The following is a 16,822-nucleotide window of genomic DNA, read 5'->3' as shown; positions in this document are numbered from 1 at the left end:
AGGAGAGAAAGTGCTGAACTCCCCTGAGTACTACAACAAGCATATCTATACTTAGTCTTATTACATAAGCACTAACTCTCAGCAATATTGTATTTCACATTCTTACAGCAGCATAGGCACAGACAGAATTTGCATATTAAAATCACATATTATACCCATAATATCATGTATCATACTGCTGCTATGAATGAAAAGTCACTGATCAAATTTGGCATGCTTAGAAATGTGGCTATGGTACACGCAGCTGAGCCGACTCACTTACCTAACTTAAGGCTAAATATGTGGGACAATATGATATTTCACAATGATTATATACACTTGCAGAAAGGACACTATAAATAATCTCTCTGGTGTCACCAAGTTGAGGATGTGTTCCCTTTTGAGTCTGGTTTCTCTCAAGGTTTCTTCCTCATATTGTCTGAGGGACTTTTTCCCTGCCACCGTTGCCTCAGGCTTGCTCATTAGGGATAAATATAACATTTTAAACTTTGTAATCTTTTATTCTGCATTTCTATATTTCTGTAAAGCCAATTTTAGATCATTTCCATTGTTAAATAGGCTATTATTATTTAATTATTTAACTGCCAGCAAGGCCTTTTGTCATCTCAAGAAATAAATATTTAAACAATGCCCAGGATCAAAAACCTTTGAACAATGATAAATTGCCAGGAGCAAAATTTATTCAGAATACCAAGCTTGGCTATATTTTATCATCACAGTGTCCGCACACTTTCTAACTGCTGTAGGATAAAAAATATACATAAGAACCTGTTCTTTCTTTTTTAATCAGAATGTGCACTCCTGCTGTCTGATGTGACACAAGAGCTGATTCGTCCTGATGGAAACCCTAAAAATTGCACTTCAAATATTAGGATTAAAAACTGTGAACAACCCTGGATTCAGCATATAATCTCAACTGGATACTGTAGATTTGTACTAGGAGTCCCATTAGTACTATTATAATATTTTTGACCGTCTACAAATATTTATTTCAGTGTTGCTGTACATGGAGAGTGCATTACATTCAATAGAGTCATAGAGATAATGCTATCTGTACATGCTAGCCAATAATACAGTGTTATAAATGTGTGACTATTTGGATGCAGACATTCAGCCTGTCTGGAGTGGATTTCCATCTGGACTCTCATAAATTTGGGGGAAGTGACCAGAGGAACTTTTGACCCAAGTAGTGTTGATCATTTTGTAAAATAATATTTAGCTCTGTGCAATCATCTTTTTGGTCAAGTAAATAATCAGCTGAAAGATGAATTTGGCATTGAGTTTGTAGTTTATTGTAAAGACTTGCTCTTCACAAAAAAGGTACATTTCAAAGAAACATTCCTACACCATGACAAAGTGCTTCATTTCACCGACTTGTCAGAGCGTGTGGCTTTTATGAAATAAAAATCTGGAGATAAAAAAATCCAAACATGCCGGAAGCTATATGTGAAGTAGTGCCGTGCAGCCGGGTTTTTTTTTAGTCGGTTTTAGTTTGGTTGAACACGATATATTATGTGGTATTTATGAGACTGGACGACTTTCAGAGTCGTCTCAATATAACTACTGCTGTTTCCCATGTTTCTGTGTATATAATTACATTTAATGAAATGTATTATATAATAATAAAATAATAGCATGTGATGAAATAATAAATAATTTATTATTATTATAATAAAATACAGGATGAGTAAAATTAACATTTGATACAGCACACTTACTGCCACAAAGAAAAATAAGCTTTTCTGTTCAACTTTAAAATGCTTTCATTTTTAGGACTTAAATGGGATGTATGAATAGCTGGAATCACTGCGCTCTCTAGTGGATGTTGTTGCTATGTGGTGATAGGTCACCAGTCAGTCCTGCTACTGGTGCTGAGGATCCACTGAATTTTAAGGAGCTTCCACATATAGTCTTTAAAAAGATACTATAGTCCAAAAAGAGTTGTACGCATTCCAGTTGTAAATGGAAGGCAGCAATGATTCTAATATCATATCAGACCACAAGTTATTTCTTATAGGGAAATATGTTGGTCAATGCCAGAGAAGGTGAAAGGCGACATGATTTGTTGGTAAGTGGTAAGAACACAGTTAATGCAGTGGGAAATAATAAGGGGGAGACAGAAAAGTGGCTTAGACTAAACTATACAATATCTCTGAAGACACAAAATGTCAAAGACGAGGCATCTACAGTGCGTGGACAAAGTGCACCTGGAAAGACCAACATAATTTATTGTAATTAGTATTTCATATGATCTTATCTAACAAGTGTGCAGTCTGTAGAATCTGTGAGATTTTTTCATCCTGTTATACAATACATCTGAGTTGTATTTTTATATATGTGCATGTGAGTGAGTGAATGTTGGCATTAACCAAAGTGTCCTGCATGAACAGTTCATTCACTGTTATCAGCTTCCTCTAGATTTGTTTTCTCTTTCTCAGGATCTTTATGCTGTGTTTCTGGTAGCTCCTGGTCTTGTGAATTGTTTATCTTGTCATTCTTTTTTGCCGATCTAAGGTAAGCATCTAAGTGCCCCAGAAGGTCAATAGAGTGATTGATCAGTAAAGCCAGCCAGGCCATGCCAAAAAATATCCAAACTCCCAATATGCATCCGTACCAGTCAGGGTAATTACTGTCAGGGTTATAATCTGAAAGGAAGGATATGATGAAAAAGAGAAAATGAGGATAGGCACATACTGTATGTAAATGAACTCATGGGAGTGGTGTTTCTATAGTTTGTATAAAAGTGGGTGTGGATTTCAAAACCTTACCTGCAACGAAATCTCCAAAGCCTATTGTACTGAGTGTGATAAAGCAATAGTACATGCCCTGTGTGTAGGTCCAGTTTTCATATGTTTTAAAAAAAAACATAGGGACCACCATGTAGAGGAACGCCGAGCCAAAGAATGCTGCTAAATGGAGTGACACCAGAACTAATTTCTATGAAATGAAGAGAAACCTAATCACAAAAAGGCTGTAAGATGCAAATCTTTAACACTGAATTCTGTTTACATTAGAATGTTTTAATTATTTGTTCAAGCTCCTGATTTATTTACATTTATTTAGACAGTCACTTGATGCTAGATGTTAAATATTTTGGCAGGACTGAAGCTTTACCTGGTGGTTGGTCTTTTTAGCAATTGAGGTGCAGAAATTTCTTTCGATTGCCAGCATGTACTTGCCCACTTGGTTGAGGACCACCATGTTAAGTGGAATTCCAATAATGGCAAAAAACACACAAAACATCTGTCCAGGCATCGTATTAGGTGTGATGTTCCCGTAGCCTTTGTAGAACAGAAAGGTACCCATAGCCAGTCACAGAGGTAATCAAAAACATATGTATTTTAACTGTAGGAATAAACAAATATTTATGTAGGCAGGCTAAAAGGCCAAGGCTATACTAAGCCCAACACTTTCAAAAAGATAAGTCATATTATCTGAACTGCAACACAAGATCAAGCCTATTGTACTGTCTTACCAATAGTTGTCACCACTGTAGCAGCAAACACTGCTGAGCTGGTGAACTTCCAGAAGCCGCCAGCAGTGTTGTTAGTTTTCAGACTCATCCCATTTTTAGATATATCCAGCATAAACTGAAACAGAGTAAATGGCAACACCATATGAAAATTTCACCGTATAGCTTTTTCTTGTAACAATAAAAAAAACAATTTAGTCAACTTTCAAGTCAAAAATGTTTATAGTATTCTGTAGAAATTAATACAATCAACTTCTTTGCTGAAGTTAGTACCAAGGTGTTACATTCGAACATTCTGTAACAATTTCCAAAACAAGGTAAAACATGATGGTTAATTCATTTAATTAATTTACATTACATTGCATACCCCCAAAAATGAGGTACATATCAGAACTACTAGTGACATTGCTGTTAATTTTTGCCTCAAGGACTTATGAGAAGCAGTTCAACATAAAATTATTATATTAATGATATTTTACTGGCACACTAAACCACATTTGTATTGTTGTTTATCCTTTGTCTGCTTTTTTTGTCTTGGCATTGTATTAGTAAATCATAATGTTGATGTAGTGTGTATTCTTGTGTTATTTACCCAATTGTATTCTGTGGATTACTAAATGTACTATAGAACAGGAAAGCTGCATTTAGCCTGGAAACATGCACCTTTATTATACATCAATAATGTTAGCAATCCCAATGCTAAAGCTAAACGATAGACCGTATCAATTGTTAAAACACACAAACATTATTCAATCCCACAGCTAAAGCTAAACGATAGACCGTATCAATTGTTAAAACACACAAACATTATTCAATCCCACAGCTAAAGCTAAACGATAGACCGTATCAATTGTTAAAACAAATAAAAACATTATAATATTATTAAATATGCTTCATTTAGATTTCAAACCACTATAGTCTAAGAACTAAGCAAGTCATTGTTTTCCCTTATTTGCATTGCAAAGTGCATTTGAAAATCTGTGTGGATGTTCATATGAACACACCAATTTCAGAAACCTATGATACATGCCCAGTATCATCATCATCATCATCATCATCATCATCATCATCATCATCATCATCATCATCACCTTCATCATCAACATCATCCTTTTAATGTGGCAAACATGAACATTTAGTATTAATTTTAGACAATCGGATACCCAATAAAACCCTGATATCAGTATCCGACTAATAGAATTATATCAATACAGCATATACAATCCTTTACTCTAGTCCAACACAGCAAATTAATTGAACTAATTTCCTCTTTAAAATCAACATATCTTCTAGTGCCTACACATTTCCTTCAGCAAATACCAGTTTCAGCTGAAACTCCAATAAAAATGTTACACTCCTCTCTTAGTATTGGCTCTGTACCTAATTATTAAACTAGCAGTTATTAAAACCGATAAAGTCCTGACCTTGATCCTTGTCAGTTGTCAAACTACAGGCTAATAGTAATGTCCCCCTTTATCTGTAAGATCATAGAAAATATTGTAGCTCAGCAGCTGTATTAATACTAACTTCAATACAGAAGTATTCTGTCAAGCTTCAAACACACTCCAGGGTGATGCTTGATGTGATATCAGTGGCAGATGAGAATGGATTACTATTGTGGCTCCTTTCAGCCTGATTCATCCTGATGCTTTATTTCGGGCTTTGTGACTTGCTTCTTGCTGTAATGAACAGTCCCATGTGGATTTCCTAAACATTCACACTTTTCAAAAATAGTTTATGCCCAAAACTTGCTCCTGCTTCAGAGACCTGCTTAAGGATCTTGCCTGGCACCATCCAATCATCCTGTTGAACTCAACAATAATATTGAACTACTTAACACTATCTAGAGGTCACAGGAATGTAGTGCAGTGATTACTTCCTATTTGTACTTAATTAGGACTTAATTTTTGCATTTGTGACCTATACAATTATACTAATAAGGGAACCCGTTGTTTTGAATGGACGGTTGTAGCAGGTAGGGCACAAAATTGTTATTGAATCATTTGAGGCTCAATCTACCATCATCCAATCCTGCAATATAAATTTATTTTTCTTTCAGCTGCTCCCTGTTCGGTGTCACCACAGTGGATCACGTGGTCTGGTATATTACATTTGGCACAGGTTTTACACCAAATGCACTACCTGGTGCAATCCTCCCATTTTTATCCGGGCTTGGGACCGGCACTGAGAGTTAACTCTTCAGTGGTTGGGTTAGCCCTGTGCCTGGTAATGGAACCCGAGCCGAGGCAATGAGAGCGTGGGATCCTGCAGCTGGACCACTAGCAGGTTCTGCTATATTAATAATTAATTTCTATTAAATACCTTTATGTCATCATGCAAGTCACATGTAGCATGTTAGTTGTGGGGAAAAGTACATCTCCATATTCCTCTGCTTATAATCTAGCCGTTTGTCTGGTAGTTTTTAAGAAGAAATGGCAAATTTGCATGATCTCAGATCTATAAAATCTATCATTCATAAAACACATTTGAATCTGTATAATATGCGGTCTCACCTAAAAGCACATACACTTTTAATAGTTTCACTTCGCTTATCCTTTTCACAGAAACATCTGATTAAAAAACAGTTAAAAAAACAGTTTTAAAAAAAGAAACAGTTAAAAAAAAAAGCATCTATTGAGGCCCTCGCAAAAATGACAATTATTGCCCACTAGTATTTATAATAGTATAATAGTATAATAGTATAATAGTAGTTCCACACTATTGTTTGAAAAACTGTTGCAGTAATCATAATCACTGTCCTGTGCTCTTCCCAGGACTCCTGTTCACAGTGAAAATCCTTTCAATACACTTTACCTGTACTCTATTACAACTCTTTACAACTCCTTCTAAGTCTTTCTTCTGTGTCTTTAAATAATTCTTCCTCGTCTATTGTCTAAGTACAAATAAAATTCACTTGAATTAAATACAAAGTATACAACAATGCAGGAATATGTGTGATATTTTTTCTCATGCATATTCCTTCAATACATTCATTCAATTCACATTCATATACATTCCTTCAATTCCTTTACCCTGGTTATGGTTTGATCTAAGCTTAGTTTACTTTATGTGCTATTAAATTAGCTAGCCAGTTAGGTAACCACAAATATGATAGCTTTCAGGTTTAAGACCATCACAGACCTGTTAGTGTGCTTTGAATTTTGTACCTGATCAAAATTATGGTTTTCCAATTATGGAAGCTCAAAATGGCTTCTACTGAAGTCCACTGTAATGCTTGGAATGTTATAACCCTTAAACTTAACATTTTTTGACCTGTTCAGGCTTCCAGTTTTCCTCTAATGGATTATCAGAAATCTTCAAACTTCCTCAGACTTACATATCCTCTGAATATTCATAATTTAAACTCCAACAGTCAATACTCTCTTCTCTCCCTCATACATCTGTTAAGTAGCTGTAACAAAATCTCTCTCTCTCTCTCTCTCTCTCTCTCTCTTTATATTTTTACTATCAATCTACAAGTATCACTTTTTCACTAATTCTGTCTTTCTACTAAGGTGTCACTCTCCCTCCGTCCTGCATCAGAGCTTTATATTACAAACTAAATAACCTTTATATTACAAGAAAAAGACTGCATTCAAAATTAAACAGGTTATATTGCCATGACATTTTATTTGTTATCGCTGGCATGTCAATTTGCTAAATTAGAATGAACTGTAGTTTAGTCTTTCACATAGACTACCAGTTTTGTACATTTACAGTATATATAATTTATAACATGATGGCAATGAATTCACAATATTCAAAATAGCTTGATGCCAGCTGTGTACCACTATGTTGCTGTATGTAAATATAAAAAAGCATGTAATTCACCATGTAAATATGATGCAGCTTGAATAACTGGCCACAACAACCAGGATAGTATGGTCAGAAGGATTGTTTGTATATTATACAGTACATTGTACAGTATGTGTATTATAATCTATAAAAAAAAAAGTAGGGTTCTAAATTGTCTATGCATGTATAATTATGTTAAGATAAAAAACGATAAATCATTAAACCAGTTTTCTGGATTTAATGCTGAATTTCTTTCTATTCCTTACATATTCTAGTATATACCTTACCTTTTATTTAATAACACATGAGTTTTGGCCAGCCGTTAGTACTTTTTAATCCTAAAACACTTCACTTTAATCTATAACCATTATTTTCCATGGATATACATTAAAGTGAAGTGCTTTAGGATTAAGGTCTATGGTCATAAACTGTTAGAAGCAAATGAATGGGTTCTTGAGATTCAGTTACCCTATAATTGCTCATGAAGTATGCAGCATAACCTAACATTAAGTATGAGATTTTATAGACATTAGTTTATCTGTTAAATTTTTATTTTAGGATCTTGACACTCTGTTGTGTGTAATTGTATGAGGAGCATATAAACTTTAACCCAACTTCATCTATTGGTCATTTGCATGGAAGTTTGAGTACAGATATGAGTCACAGGGAGTGGTAGAGTCAATGGTTATTTCTGCATTTGTGTTTTTTACTAATAAATAATAAAAAAAAATGACTGATTCAAAGAATTCAAAATATTGCATAAGACATATGCTTTCATATATACATCATCATATAAGTACAGACCTTTCGGTTTGCAGTTAAAAAGCAATTAAAATCAATTTATAAAATTTACCATTTTGCTATCAATTAACCAGCTATTCAAATAAACTACTTAGACTACACCAGCTTTTCCGAAAATCTAGGACAAGGCCTGATCACTTGTGATTACTTCTGTTATATGTTTAAAAATTAAATGAACACTCACAGAGCACAATTAGCTAATGTTGTTTTACTGCTTCAAAATCTTTACAAAAAAAATTCTATAGCTTACATCTCCCAGTTCCTCCAGGCCATGTTGTCCAAGACATGGATAAACCTGGAGGTACCTTTTTTTCTTCAACTCCAGCTGAGCAATGTCACTCATCACTTGGTCCCCTTCCAGCTTCCAGAAAATAACCCCACCAATGAGGACATATGTCAAGTACCCCGCTCCAAGCAACAGCAGATAAAACAATTTAACAAAATTGGACTGTTTGAAAAATTTTCCAGGCTGTATAGAGGCCATAGTGGCTCCTGAGTTATACTTCCTAGGTTCACCAAATTGTGGCTATTCCACAGTGCATAGGTTTTGGGTGTGGATTTACCCATGTTTGTGTGACAGGCAAATCAAGGTACGTCCTTTAAGGCATACTATGCAAATTATGGCTGACGTTGGCTGTGATTTAGCAAGCTACGTAGAAAGGTAACGAGAGGGAGTGGTAAAGACTGCCTCTTTAGTACACTAAAAATGTTATTAAGGTGTGATCAGACAAGCTAATTTAAAATTTACTAATAACACAATTAGCACCTGTGTAAATACATAACAACATGATAGTAGAGATTTTGAACCCAGTTGAAAAACATAGCAATAAGCGGTATCATCTGTTTTAAGTGTTTAAAGTGTCACCCACATGAGGATCGGTTCCTTTTTGTGTCTGGTCCCTCTCAAGGTTTCCTTCTGAACATCTTTGGGAGATTTTCTTTGCCAATATTGTTTCTGGCATGCTCATTAGGGATACATTTAAAAGTAAAATTTCTAATATATATCCTGAATTTATATATTCCTGTAAAGCTGCTTTGCAACAATGTCCATTATTAACCAGACTATATGAATAAAATTAATTTGTTGTGGTTAAATTGTCTCTCTTCTTCTCTCTGAGCACTGACTGCTGATGAAAAGGAGACACACACACATGTTGAACACATGTTCATTATGACAAGTTACTGAAATTGGGAATATACAACAATAATTCTCACACTTGTGATCTTCAAATATGCATAGCAGTTCAGTAAAAGTTCTAACACATTTTGATAATTGACTGAATGCATGCTTATCCTGGAAGTAACCTGAGCTATGTAAAAAAATAAAAGAGAATGCAAACACCAAGGCACAACAAGAATACTCAAAGGATGAATGCAAATGCAAAATGCACTACTGACAAACAGAGTGTGAAGATACACAAGTGCTTAGTCATATGACTATTGCCAAAAGAGGATCTGGGCTGTGATCTACACTTTAATTTGGGTGTCTTTGACTCACAAATTACCTTAAGGGTGTATCGAATCTTGGCCAAAACCATTGAGTTCAATCTTAGACATGATTCTGGGCTTTCTTGGAGGACGGGCTTATTGCAGTGTTGGTTTCACAGATTGATTGTGCTTTCAAATGGTTTCACACTGGATTGATTGTGCATTATGTCAATTTTGCCCTCTTAGGTTTGCAAAACTTGTGTTTGCTAGGTTTATCTGTTTGCTGATTTGATGCTGCTTGAAATGTGCATTTTGTTTGATGCTCTCACCTCAACAATGAGCTAAAGCCAATGCTCCAGTCCTAAAAAGTCTGGTTTTATTTAACAGTATATTCTTTGTCCTTTGCTGACTCTAACAACTGTTCCTCACCATCACGATATGCAGTGCAGAGTCCACGCTTGATTCGGACCACAACACAAAACATTTACTTTACATTTGGTAGACATCCTTATCCAAAGCAACTACCAGTGGTTTCAACTCACAATCTTCCAGTTAGCAGTCCAATGTCTTAACCACTGGTCTACCACTGTTAGTTTGCCAGACCGCTCCCAAACATTAAAAATATTCACACTCCAAAAAAATCTATTTCCTTTTTATGAACTGTTTCCACTGGGTTGCAGGGAGTATCCCTCCAAAAGGGAGGACAAAAGACAAAAAGGAGAGGACACCCTTGACAGCGGGCTAGTTTATCACAGTACACCCTCATTCACCCATTCATACACTAGGGACAATTTAGAGATGCCAGACAGCCTTCATGGCGTTGAACTGGTGAGGGAAAAACCTGAAACAGAGGAAAACAAATGCTAAACCCCAAACATGTGGGGCAAACATGTTAACCACTAATCCACTCCCAGGGGGAAAACAAAAGATGGAAAAAATATTATTAATATGGTGGTGACTTTGGTTTTATATAGCAGATTGGAGCCAAAATATTTGGGTTCTGTTGATTTCTCCCATGCCATTTTTAATTAATAGATGTCAATTGTAAAAATGTGCTATATAAATAAATTTGAATTGAATTGAATTAATAGAAGTTATTAATTACAAGTCATTAACATGGCATAATTTTCAACAGGTGATGTATGACATCTAGAATATTAAGTACACGTTATATGTACGGTGATATTGAAAAAAATTGGTTGAAATGTGAACGTTACACTCAATAACAGCTCGTGTCAGACAATAACAGAGAGTCTTAATCCACAAGGATCAAACCATTCTGATTTTAAAGAAGCTTTTTTCCTTCTGCGTTTCTTGGGGTTGGTTTTCTGGTGCACTCAGACCCTCCTCTTGCTTCCTTACTGAAGACCTTTGCTCATCTCTTGAAGTCACAGGAGGCTGTTTGAGACCGAGAAAATGCTCCATGATCCTGGCGCCTATGTTGAGAAGAAGGGCAAGCCATGCCAGGGCAAAGATGATCCACACTGCTGCTAGGCAACGGTACACAGAGACGTTTTGCTTGTCCTGGCCATTTCCTGGCAAAAATAATATGCAATATCAGACCCTTGTACACTGGTAGACATGTACCTAAAGATTACTTAGTAGACTAAAGATAAGAGGAAACTGGTCATCCTTTCACACATCCAGTGGAGGGATGGAACCGTATTTTAAGATGTTTTAAACCTTTCTGACCGAAGAATCACACAAAGTCTGATTGAGATTAGAGGTCTTAGAAAATAAGACTAAAAAACAACAACAACACAAGCAGAATAAAAGAAAATTATGGCAGGTTGATTCATTAAATAAAAGGAAGGACAGAAAACACTTTCAAGCTTAGTCCTCAAGTTTAAATAGGAGTACAGATACAGATATTTGAAACACTGCAGTGTTACTTACCGACCACGTAGTCTCCAAAGCCAATAGTGCTGAGCGTTATAAAGGTGTAGTAGAAGCCCTGTCCATATGACCAGCCCTCCACGAAGCTGAAGATCACCGGTGGGAAGATCAGGAAGAGCAGACTGCCCATGAGCAGGAATAAGGCCACCGCCAGCACCTCTACACACTGCTGCGCTCAAAAAATCCACATATTCTGAGAAGGAGCTATATTAAAGGAGCTTATATATTAAGGAGCTTCATTGTATGTAACTAAGTTGTATCAGAAGGTTGTGTTTCTATATATAGAGTTTTTATATTTCACAGAAAACATAAACGTGCTTTTAAAAATCATCAAGGTCTATAAGGTTGCTTAAATATTTGGAGATCTGTTTGTGCTCCAGTGTTAAACATTTATAATCCTTTTATCAATCCATTTTCTACAACACTTATCCTACTGGGTCAAGGAGAGCCTGGAGCCTATTCCAGGAGACTAGGCAGGGTACACAGGATACCAAGGCTATCGCAGTGCATGATATTATATATTGACCAATTTTTCTGTACAAAAAAGGAAAATTCCTTTTAAACATGGTCAAAGTGTCTTCACAAGAACCTACAATCCTCTCTGAAATTACTGGAATAGCAAGACCCATTCATTTGTTCCATTTGTTCCAAATGTTGGATATGAGACGTGTTTACGATTTCAGATGTTTTCCCTGATATTTATATCTACATGAGTCAAATAACATAAAACATAACAGTAATCCCTATCTTTATTAGACCACCCAGTTATTAGGTGAGCAAATGTATTGGAGGTAAATTCAAGTAATAACACTTAATCTGGTTGCATATTCCTTGCTTGACATCACCAAATTATTGCTTTCATACTTTGTGATGCTTTCATCCTTTGTGCGATTGTTTTTCTCTCCTCTTCAGGGGTAAAATGTTGGAGCAGAATGTTTGATGCTTGCACCTTCCCACCTATTGAAGTTCTTTGTTGTGTTTTGGATTAATATCTTGCTGCATGATAAAGAGTCTTGTTCAGATTTTGTTCTTTCTCCATATTTTGGACTTTTCATCACTTTGGTAGAAGTTACTTATAGTTCAACATTTGTGGCCCTGTATTTCTTTGTGAATTACAATCTGACCTTCCGATTCTTGCTGCTGATGAGCGATTTGCAGCTTGTGGTACAATCACTATATTTATGTTCTTTGAATGGTGCGATTGTGATACCATCACTCCTACCCTGTAGAGGTAGTTGGTGACTGTTGTTTTTGGGTTTTAATCAGAGCTCCCACAGTGTTTCTGTCATCAACATTTTACCTTGGCTGACCTGTCTGGTGTCTGTTGCTCCATACGTCGGTGGTTTCTTTCTTATTTAGGACGTTCCAAATTATTGTACTTGATATGACTAGTGTTTGTGCAATGCCTCTGATTGATTCCACCCCCCCACCCAATTTACCATTACTTGTGGCTGCGGCTTGATTTTCTCCAATATTTTCTAAGCAGTACCCCAGAGCCTTGACCACTGAATTTCTGTTGTATTACTCTCAATACAGACTTTCTAGCCAAACCAGGAAAACACTACAAACTAGATTCTTATATAAAAGGGACCGCAAAGGTTATTTGGATGACAGCTCTAAAATGTACAACATTTGTGCTCTGTTTTAGTTTTCCATACTGAACTTTCCAAAATTCCAGTAATGGGGTACCTAACCCTACTGTAGGTGCAATGTAATATCTCAACAGTAACTAGGATGACACATTTTAGAGAAAGGCTTTGAGTAAATACCTTGTGAGGCACCATTGACATCAACCTGTGCTCCAGGCGTCCCAGATGAGCGATGAGGCACTTGCTGAGCTGGTTGAGGAAGGCTAGGTTAAGTGGAATCCCGCACAAGGCATAAAACACACAGAAAACCTGCCCTGGGTATGTGGTGGGTGAGAGATTTCCATAGCCTTTAGAGGGAGCACAATATCCACATTAATTCTTACTGCCATAAACATGCCTTTCCAACTCAGTAACAAATTGCCAGTTGATGTACTGTATGGTACATGATCAAATAGATATTAACATTTAACTTGCCTATAGTGGTGACAACTGTGCCTGCAAAGAAGAAAGAACTGCCAAAATCCCAGTTACTTGGATTACTGCTGTTTCCTGAAGGGTTCACTCCACTTTCCCTTGCATCTAAAATCACCTGCAGCAAAAAAATATAGTAATCCAAAGAGCTTCATTGAGTTATCTGGACAATCAAAACATGTTAACACAAAACCTGTATTAATTTAGACTTATAATAATAACCTTTACAAACTTCTCCAAGGCTGCTCCATCCAGGCAGCTGTAATTAGCCAGAAAGTAGAGTTTCTCCATCTGAAAGTCGTTGCGATTTTTGTTCTCAGCCTCTTTCTCAAGCAGTTGGAAAACAGTGGCCCCTAACAGCAAGTAAGTAAATTGAGACAGGGCCAGCAGAGTGGTCCAGCTGAACCTCTCACCTGTGACCTGGAGCTGAGCCATGTATGTCCACAAGCATGAGAGACACAGCGCCCAGAGGTCCTACTGTGGATCAGATAACACTTTTTTGTCCAACCCTTAATCCTCCTAGGTTGAAATAAATCTTATGGTCAGACATTATCATGCACTAAAAATTCTAAATAATTGTTCATTTTTGCTGACAAATCCAACAATAATGTTAAAAAGAAATAAAAAGTATAAGAAATGAATGAGAAAACCCTGGCTCTAAGATGCCCCGATATGGAGGCAAGAAATGAGAAGTCAGTCTCTCAATGGAAAAGGTCCAAAGTGAAGCAGAAGAATAGGATCCACATGTGAGGTGTTTTTTGTCATCCTTATTGGTCACCGTAGGTTTAAACGGATGTTTGACCAGGCTTCGTGAAAGTCAGTGGTTCCTGTGACAACGACTGAGCATGATTCCTATAATATGGACCTAGAGTTGTCTCCCACAAGCTCATTAATCACTGCTAAAAACGCAGGAGTAGCACCATGTCAGCAGAACATTGGTTAATGTTTCATCTGAAAGCTGCAGGTTGGTCAAGCGCATTAATGCAGTGGCAGTGAGCTTAATCACTCTTAGCTGGTGTTATTCCTTCACTTCATATAGCATAACTATAAGTTATGACCTTATAAACAAGATATAAATTCATAATATAATTAGTGTTATAAGCAGGATTTAAACAGCGACCCAGGTTTGGTATAATTGAAATTCAAAAGTATATATATATACTGCTGCAAGTAGTATATATAAAGTATATCAAGTATTCTTAAACTTACTTCATATTTATGTGAATTGTATTGTGTCTATTTTATATGTAGCGCATCTGTGTAGTAGAAATTAGTATAGTTTCAAACATGCTTTTTTCCAAAAAATAACATTTTGCAATAATTGTAAATAAAAATGTAATATTACAATATTACAGAGATGTTGCATTTTGTTAAAGGAGTTCATAGTGGACTTTAACAGGAGCCCGGAGGAGAGAGTGGTATCTAGGTGTTCATCTAGATCATCACGCAGGACCTGTCATGGTCCTGTCACATCAACACCATGGTGAAGAGGAACCTGCAGCGTCTCCACCATCTCAGATGCTTAAAGAACTTTAAACTGCCCTCTTAGGTGTTTTCTACACCTGTACTATTGAGAGCATCCCGATGGGAGGCTTTACAGCCTGGTTTTGGAATAGCACCAGACAGGACAGATGAGCTCTCCAGAGGGGGGTGCGATCAACTGAGGGTAGCAACCACACTGAGCTCCCTGATCTGGTGTCTATCTTCAGCAAGTAGTGCTGGACCAAGGCCAGGAAGATGTGAAAGTGAAAGACCTAAGCTGGACCTCCCAACAATGGACTTTTCTCTTTGTGCTCATTCTCTTTATGTTACCTTGAAAGTGAAGATGAGAATGAGGAGGAGCTTCTTCCCACAGCCCATGCAGGCCCTCAACCAGGAGAACATCTAGAGCCTGGACCTTTTCTGGACTTTTCAAGACTGCTACAACAGCCACTACCACAGCTGGACGTTTGAACAATTGCACGATTTGCACTACATTATACGTATATAAAATAAAAAAAAAAAAAAATAATAATAATAAGATAGATATATATTTTCTGATATACTTTTTTTTTTATACATATTTTTATATATTTATTTCTTTACATTGTATCAACTTTGTACTTAATTTTTATTAATTTATTCCTTTATTTTATCCTTTTATTTTATACTAATTGGCTATTTTTTAAGCATTTTATTACGCCATACTGTGTATGATTGTGTATGTGACAACATGTAGCAAATAAAACATCACAGACAATACCAGGTCATGTGAGAGTGGTGTGGATTATTTTCCTAAAACAGCATGACCGATTTGTTACAACCCCAGTGTGGAATATTTTCTTTTAACAACATGCATTGTAATGCATTAATGAACAGCCCATAACTCTTTTTAATTGTTTAGAGTTACATTCACAAACAGATTTGTGCTGAAAACCCTCTTCATTGAAAATGATGGAATATGAAAAATACAGGGATTTTATTTAGAGAGACAGATCAGCTGAGGATGTCACCTTTAGCCTTGACTTGGACGTCACTTTCCCTGCTGGACTCAATGTAGGCATCAATCCTCCTTTGAGCCCTGCCTTGGACATTCCCCCCTACATGGAAGTTACTTCCACCACTGGCATCACCATAGACATCCCTCCTCCTCGTACTTCTGGCTTCCTGGTGGATGTTGCCCATCCCATTCCTCTGCCCTGCAATGTGGCTTTGCCCACCTTTGACCTTGGTCTTGGCCCACCAGTCAGGGATCTTCTAGTGTCCTTGTGAACCCAGAAAGAAATGACTTGGAGGTGAGGGAGTGTAGAGGACAGTCAAAAGGCAACATCCATCATTTGAATCTTTTTGTTTTTGTCACTTCCTGTTCTGTTGAACACCTGCTATGTGTTTTCCCCTGATTGGTCCCCTAAACTCTGTATTTCTTCCCCTTGTACCATTGTTCTTAGCCTGTTGTCATCATGGGTAACTTACATTTTTCTTTAGTTTTCCTAGCCTTGTGTTTAATCTTGCCTTACCCAGTCATGTATTATTGTTTTTTTCTAAGTACTTTTTTTTAAACTTTCCACTTAACATTATGTTAATAAATATTACTACAAAAACATGCAAGGTTAGAATAATGGAGGTTTCATGTAGAAAATAAATACTTTCCTTTTTTTTTTTTTTTTTTTTGCCAACATAGCATAATTTAATGTCAAAATGATTACTAGAAATTTAATAACAATGCTGTTAAATGCAGTTTTCAACAATAAATAGACTTGTTAACTGGTTTGAAGATAGAGTAGTGAACATGCCAGTAAAAATACAGAGAAGTATTAAATATTAAATTAGTATTAAATACTGCTCCAAAAAAAAAAAAAAAATTAATAATAATAATAATAAAAATAAATAA

At 36.3% G+C, this 16,822-nt stretch overlaps 2 protein-coding genes across 2 annotated transcripts; both read right to left on the bottom strand.

Annotated features, from left to right (window-relative positions):
• Positions 1-1,787: 1,787 nt before the first annotated feature.
• On the bottom strand, positions 1,788-9,127 carry kcnk17 (potassium channel, subfamily K, member 17). The gene is made up of 5 exons (XM_060879139.1): positions 8,319-9,127; positions 3,476-3,590; positions 3,115-3,281; positions 2,769-2,937; positions 1,788-2,645 (listed from the first exon to the last, which is right to left on the bottom strand). The coding sequence occupies exons 1-5, from the start codon at positions 8,550-8,552 to the stop codon at positions 2,392-2,394; spliced, it is 939 nt and encodes a 312-aa protein (XP_060735122.1). The 5' UTR covers positions 8,553-9,127; the 3' UTR covers positions 1,788-2,391.
• On the bottom strand, positions 9,120-14,391 carry LOC132852099 (potassium channel subfamily K member 16-like). Its single transcript, XM_060879138.1, has 5 exons — positions 13,675-14,391; positions 13,456-13,570; positions 13,162-13,328; positions 11,393-11,561; positions 9,120-11,031 (listed from the first exon to the last, which is right to left on the bottom strand). Exons 1-5 carry the CDS (start codon positions 13,885-13,887, stop codon positions 10,766-10,768), a joined length of 930 nt encoding a protein of 309 aa, XP_060735121.1. The 5' UTR covers positions 13,888-14,391; the 3' UTR covers positions 9,120-10,765.
• Positions 14,392-16,822: the final 2,431 nt, after the last annotated feature.

Source organism: Tachysurus vachellii, chromosome 10 (genome assembly GCF_030014155.1).
Source record: "Tachysurus vachellii isolate PV-2020 chromosome 10, HZAU_Pvac_v1, whole genome shotgun sequence".
In the NCBI taxonomy this organism is placed as follows: domain Eukaryota; kingdom Metazoa; phylum Chordata; class Actinopteri; order Siluriformes; family Bagridae; genus Tachysurus; species Tachysurus vachellii.
The sequence above is the reverse complement of the archived record's forward strand: the minus strand, read 5'-3'. Positions and strand labels throughout refer to the sequence as shown.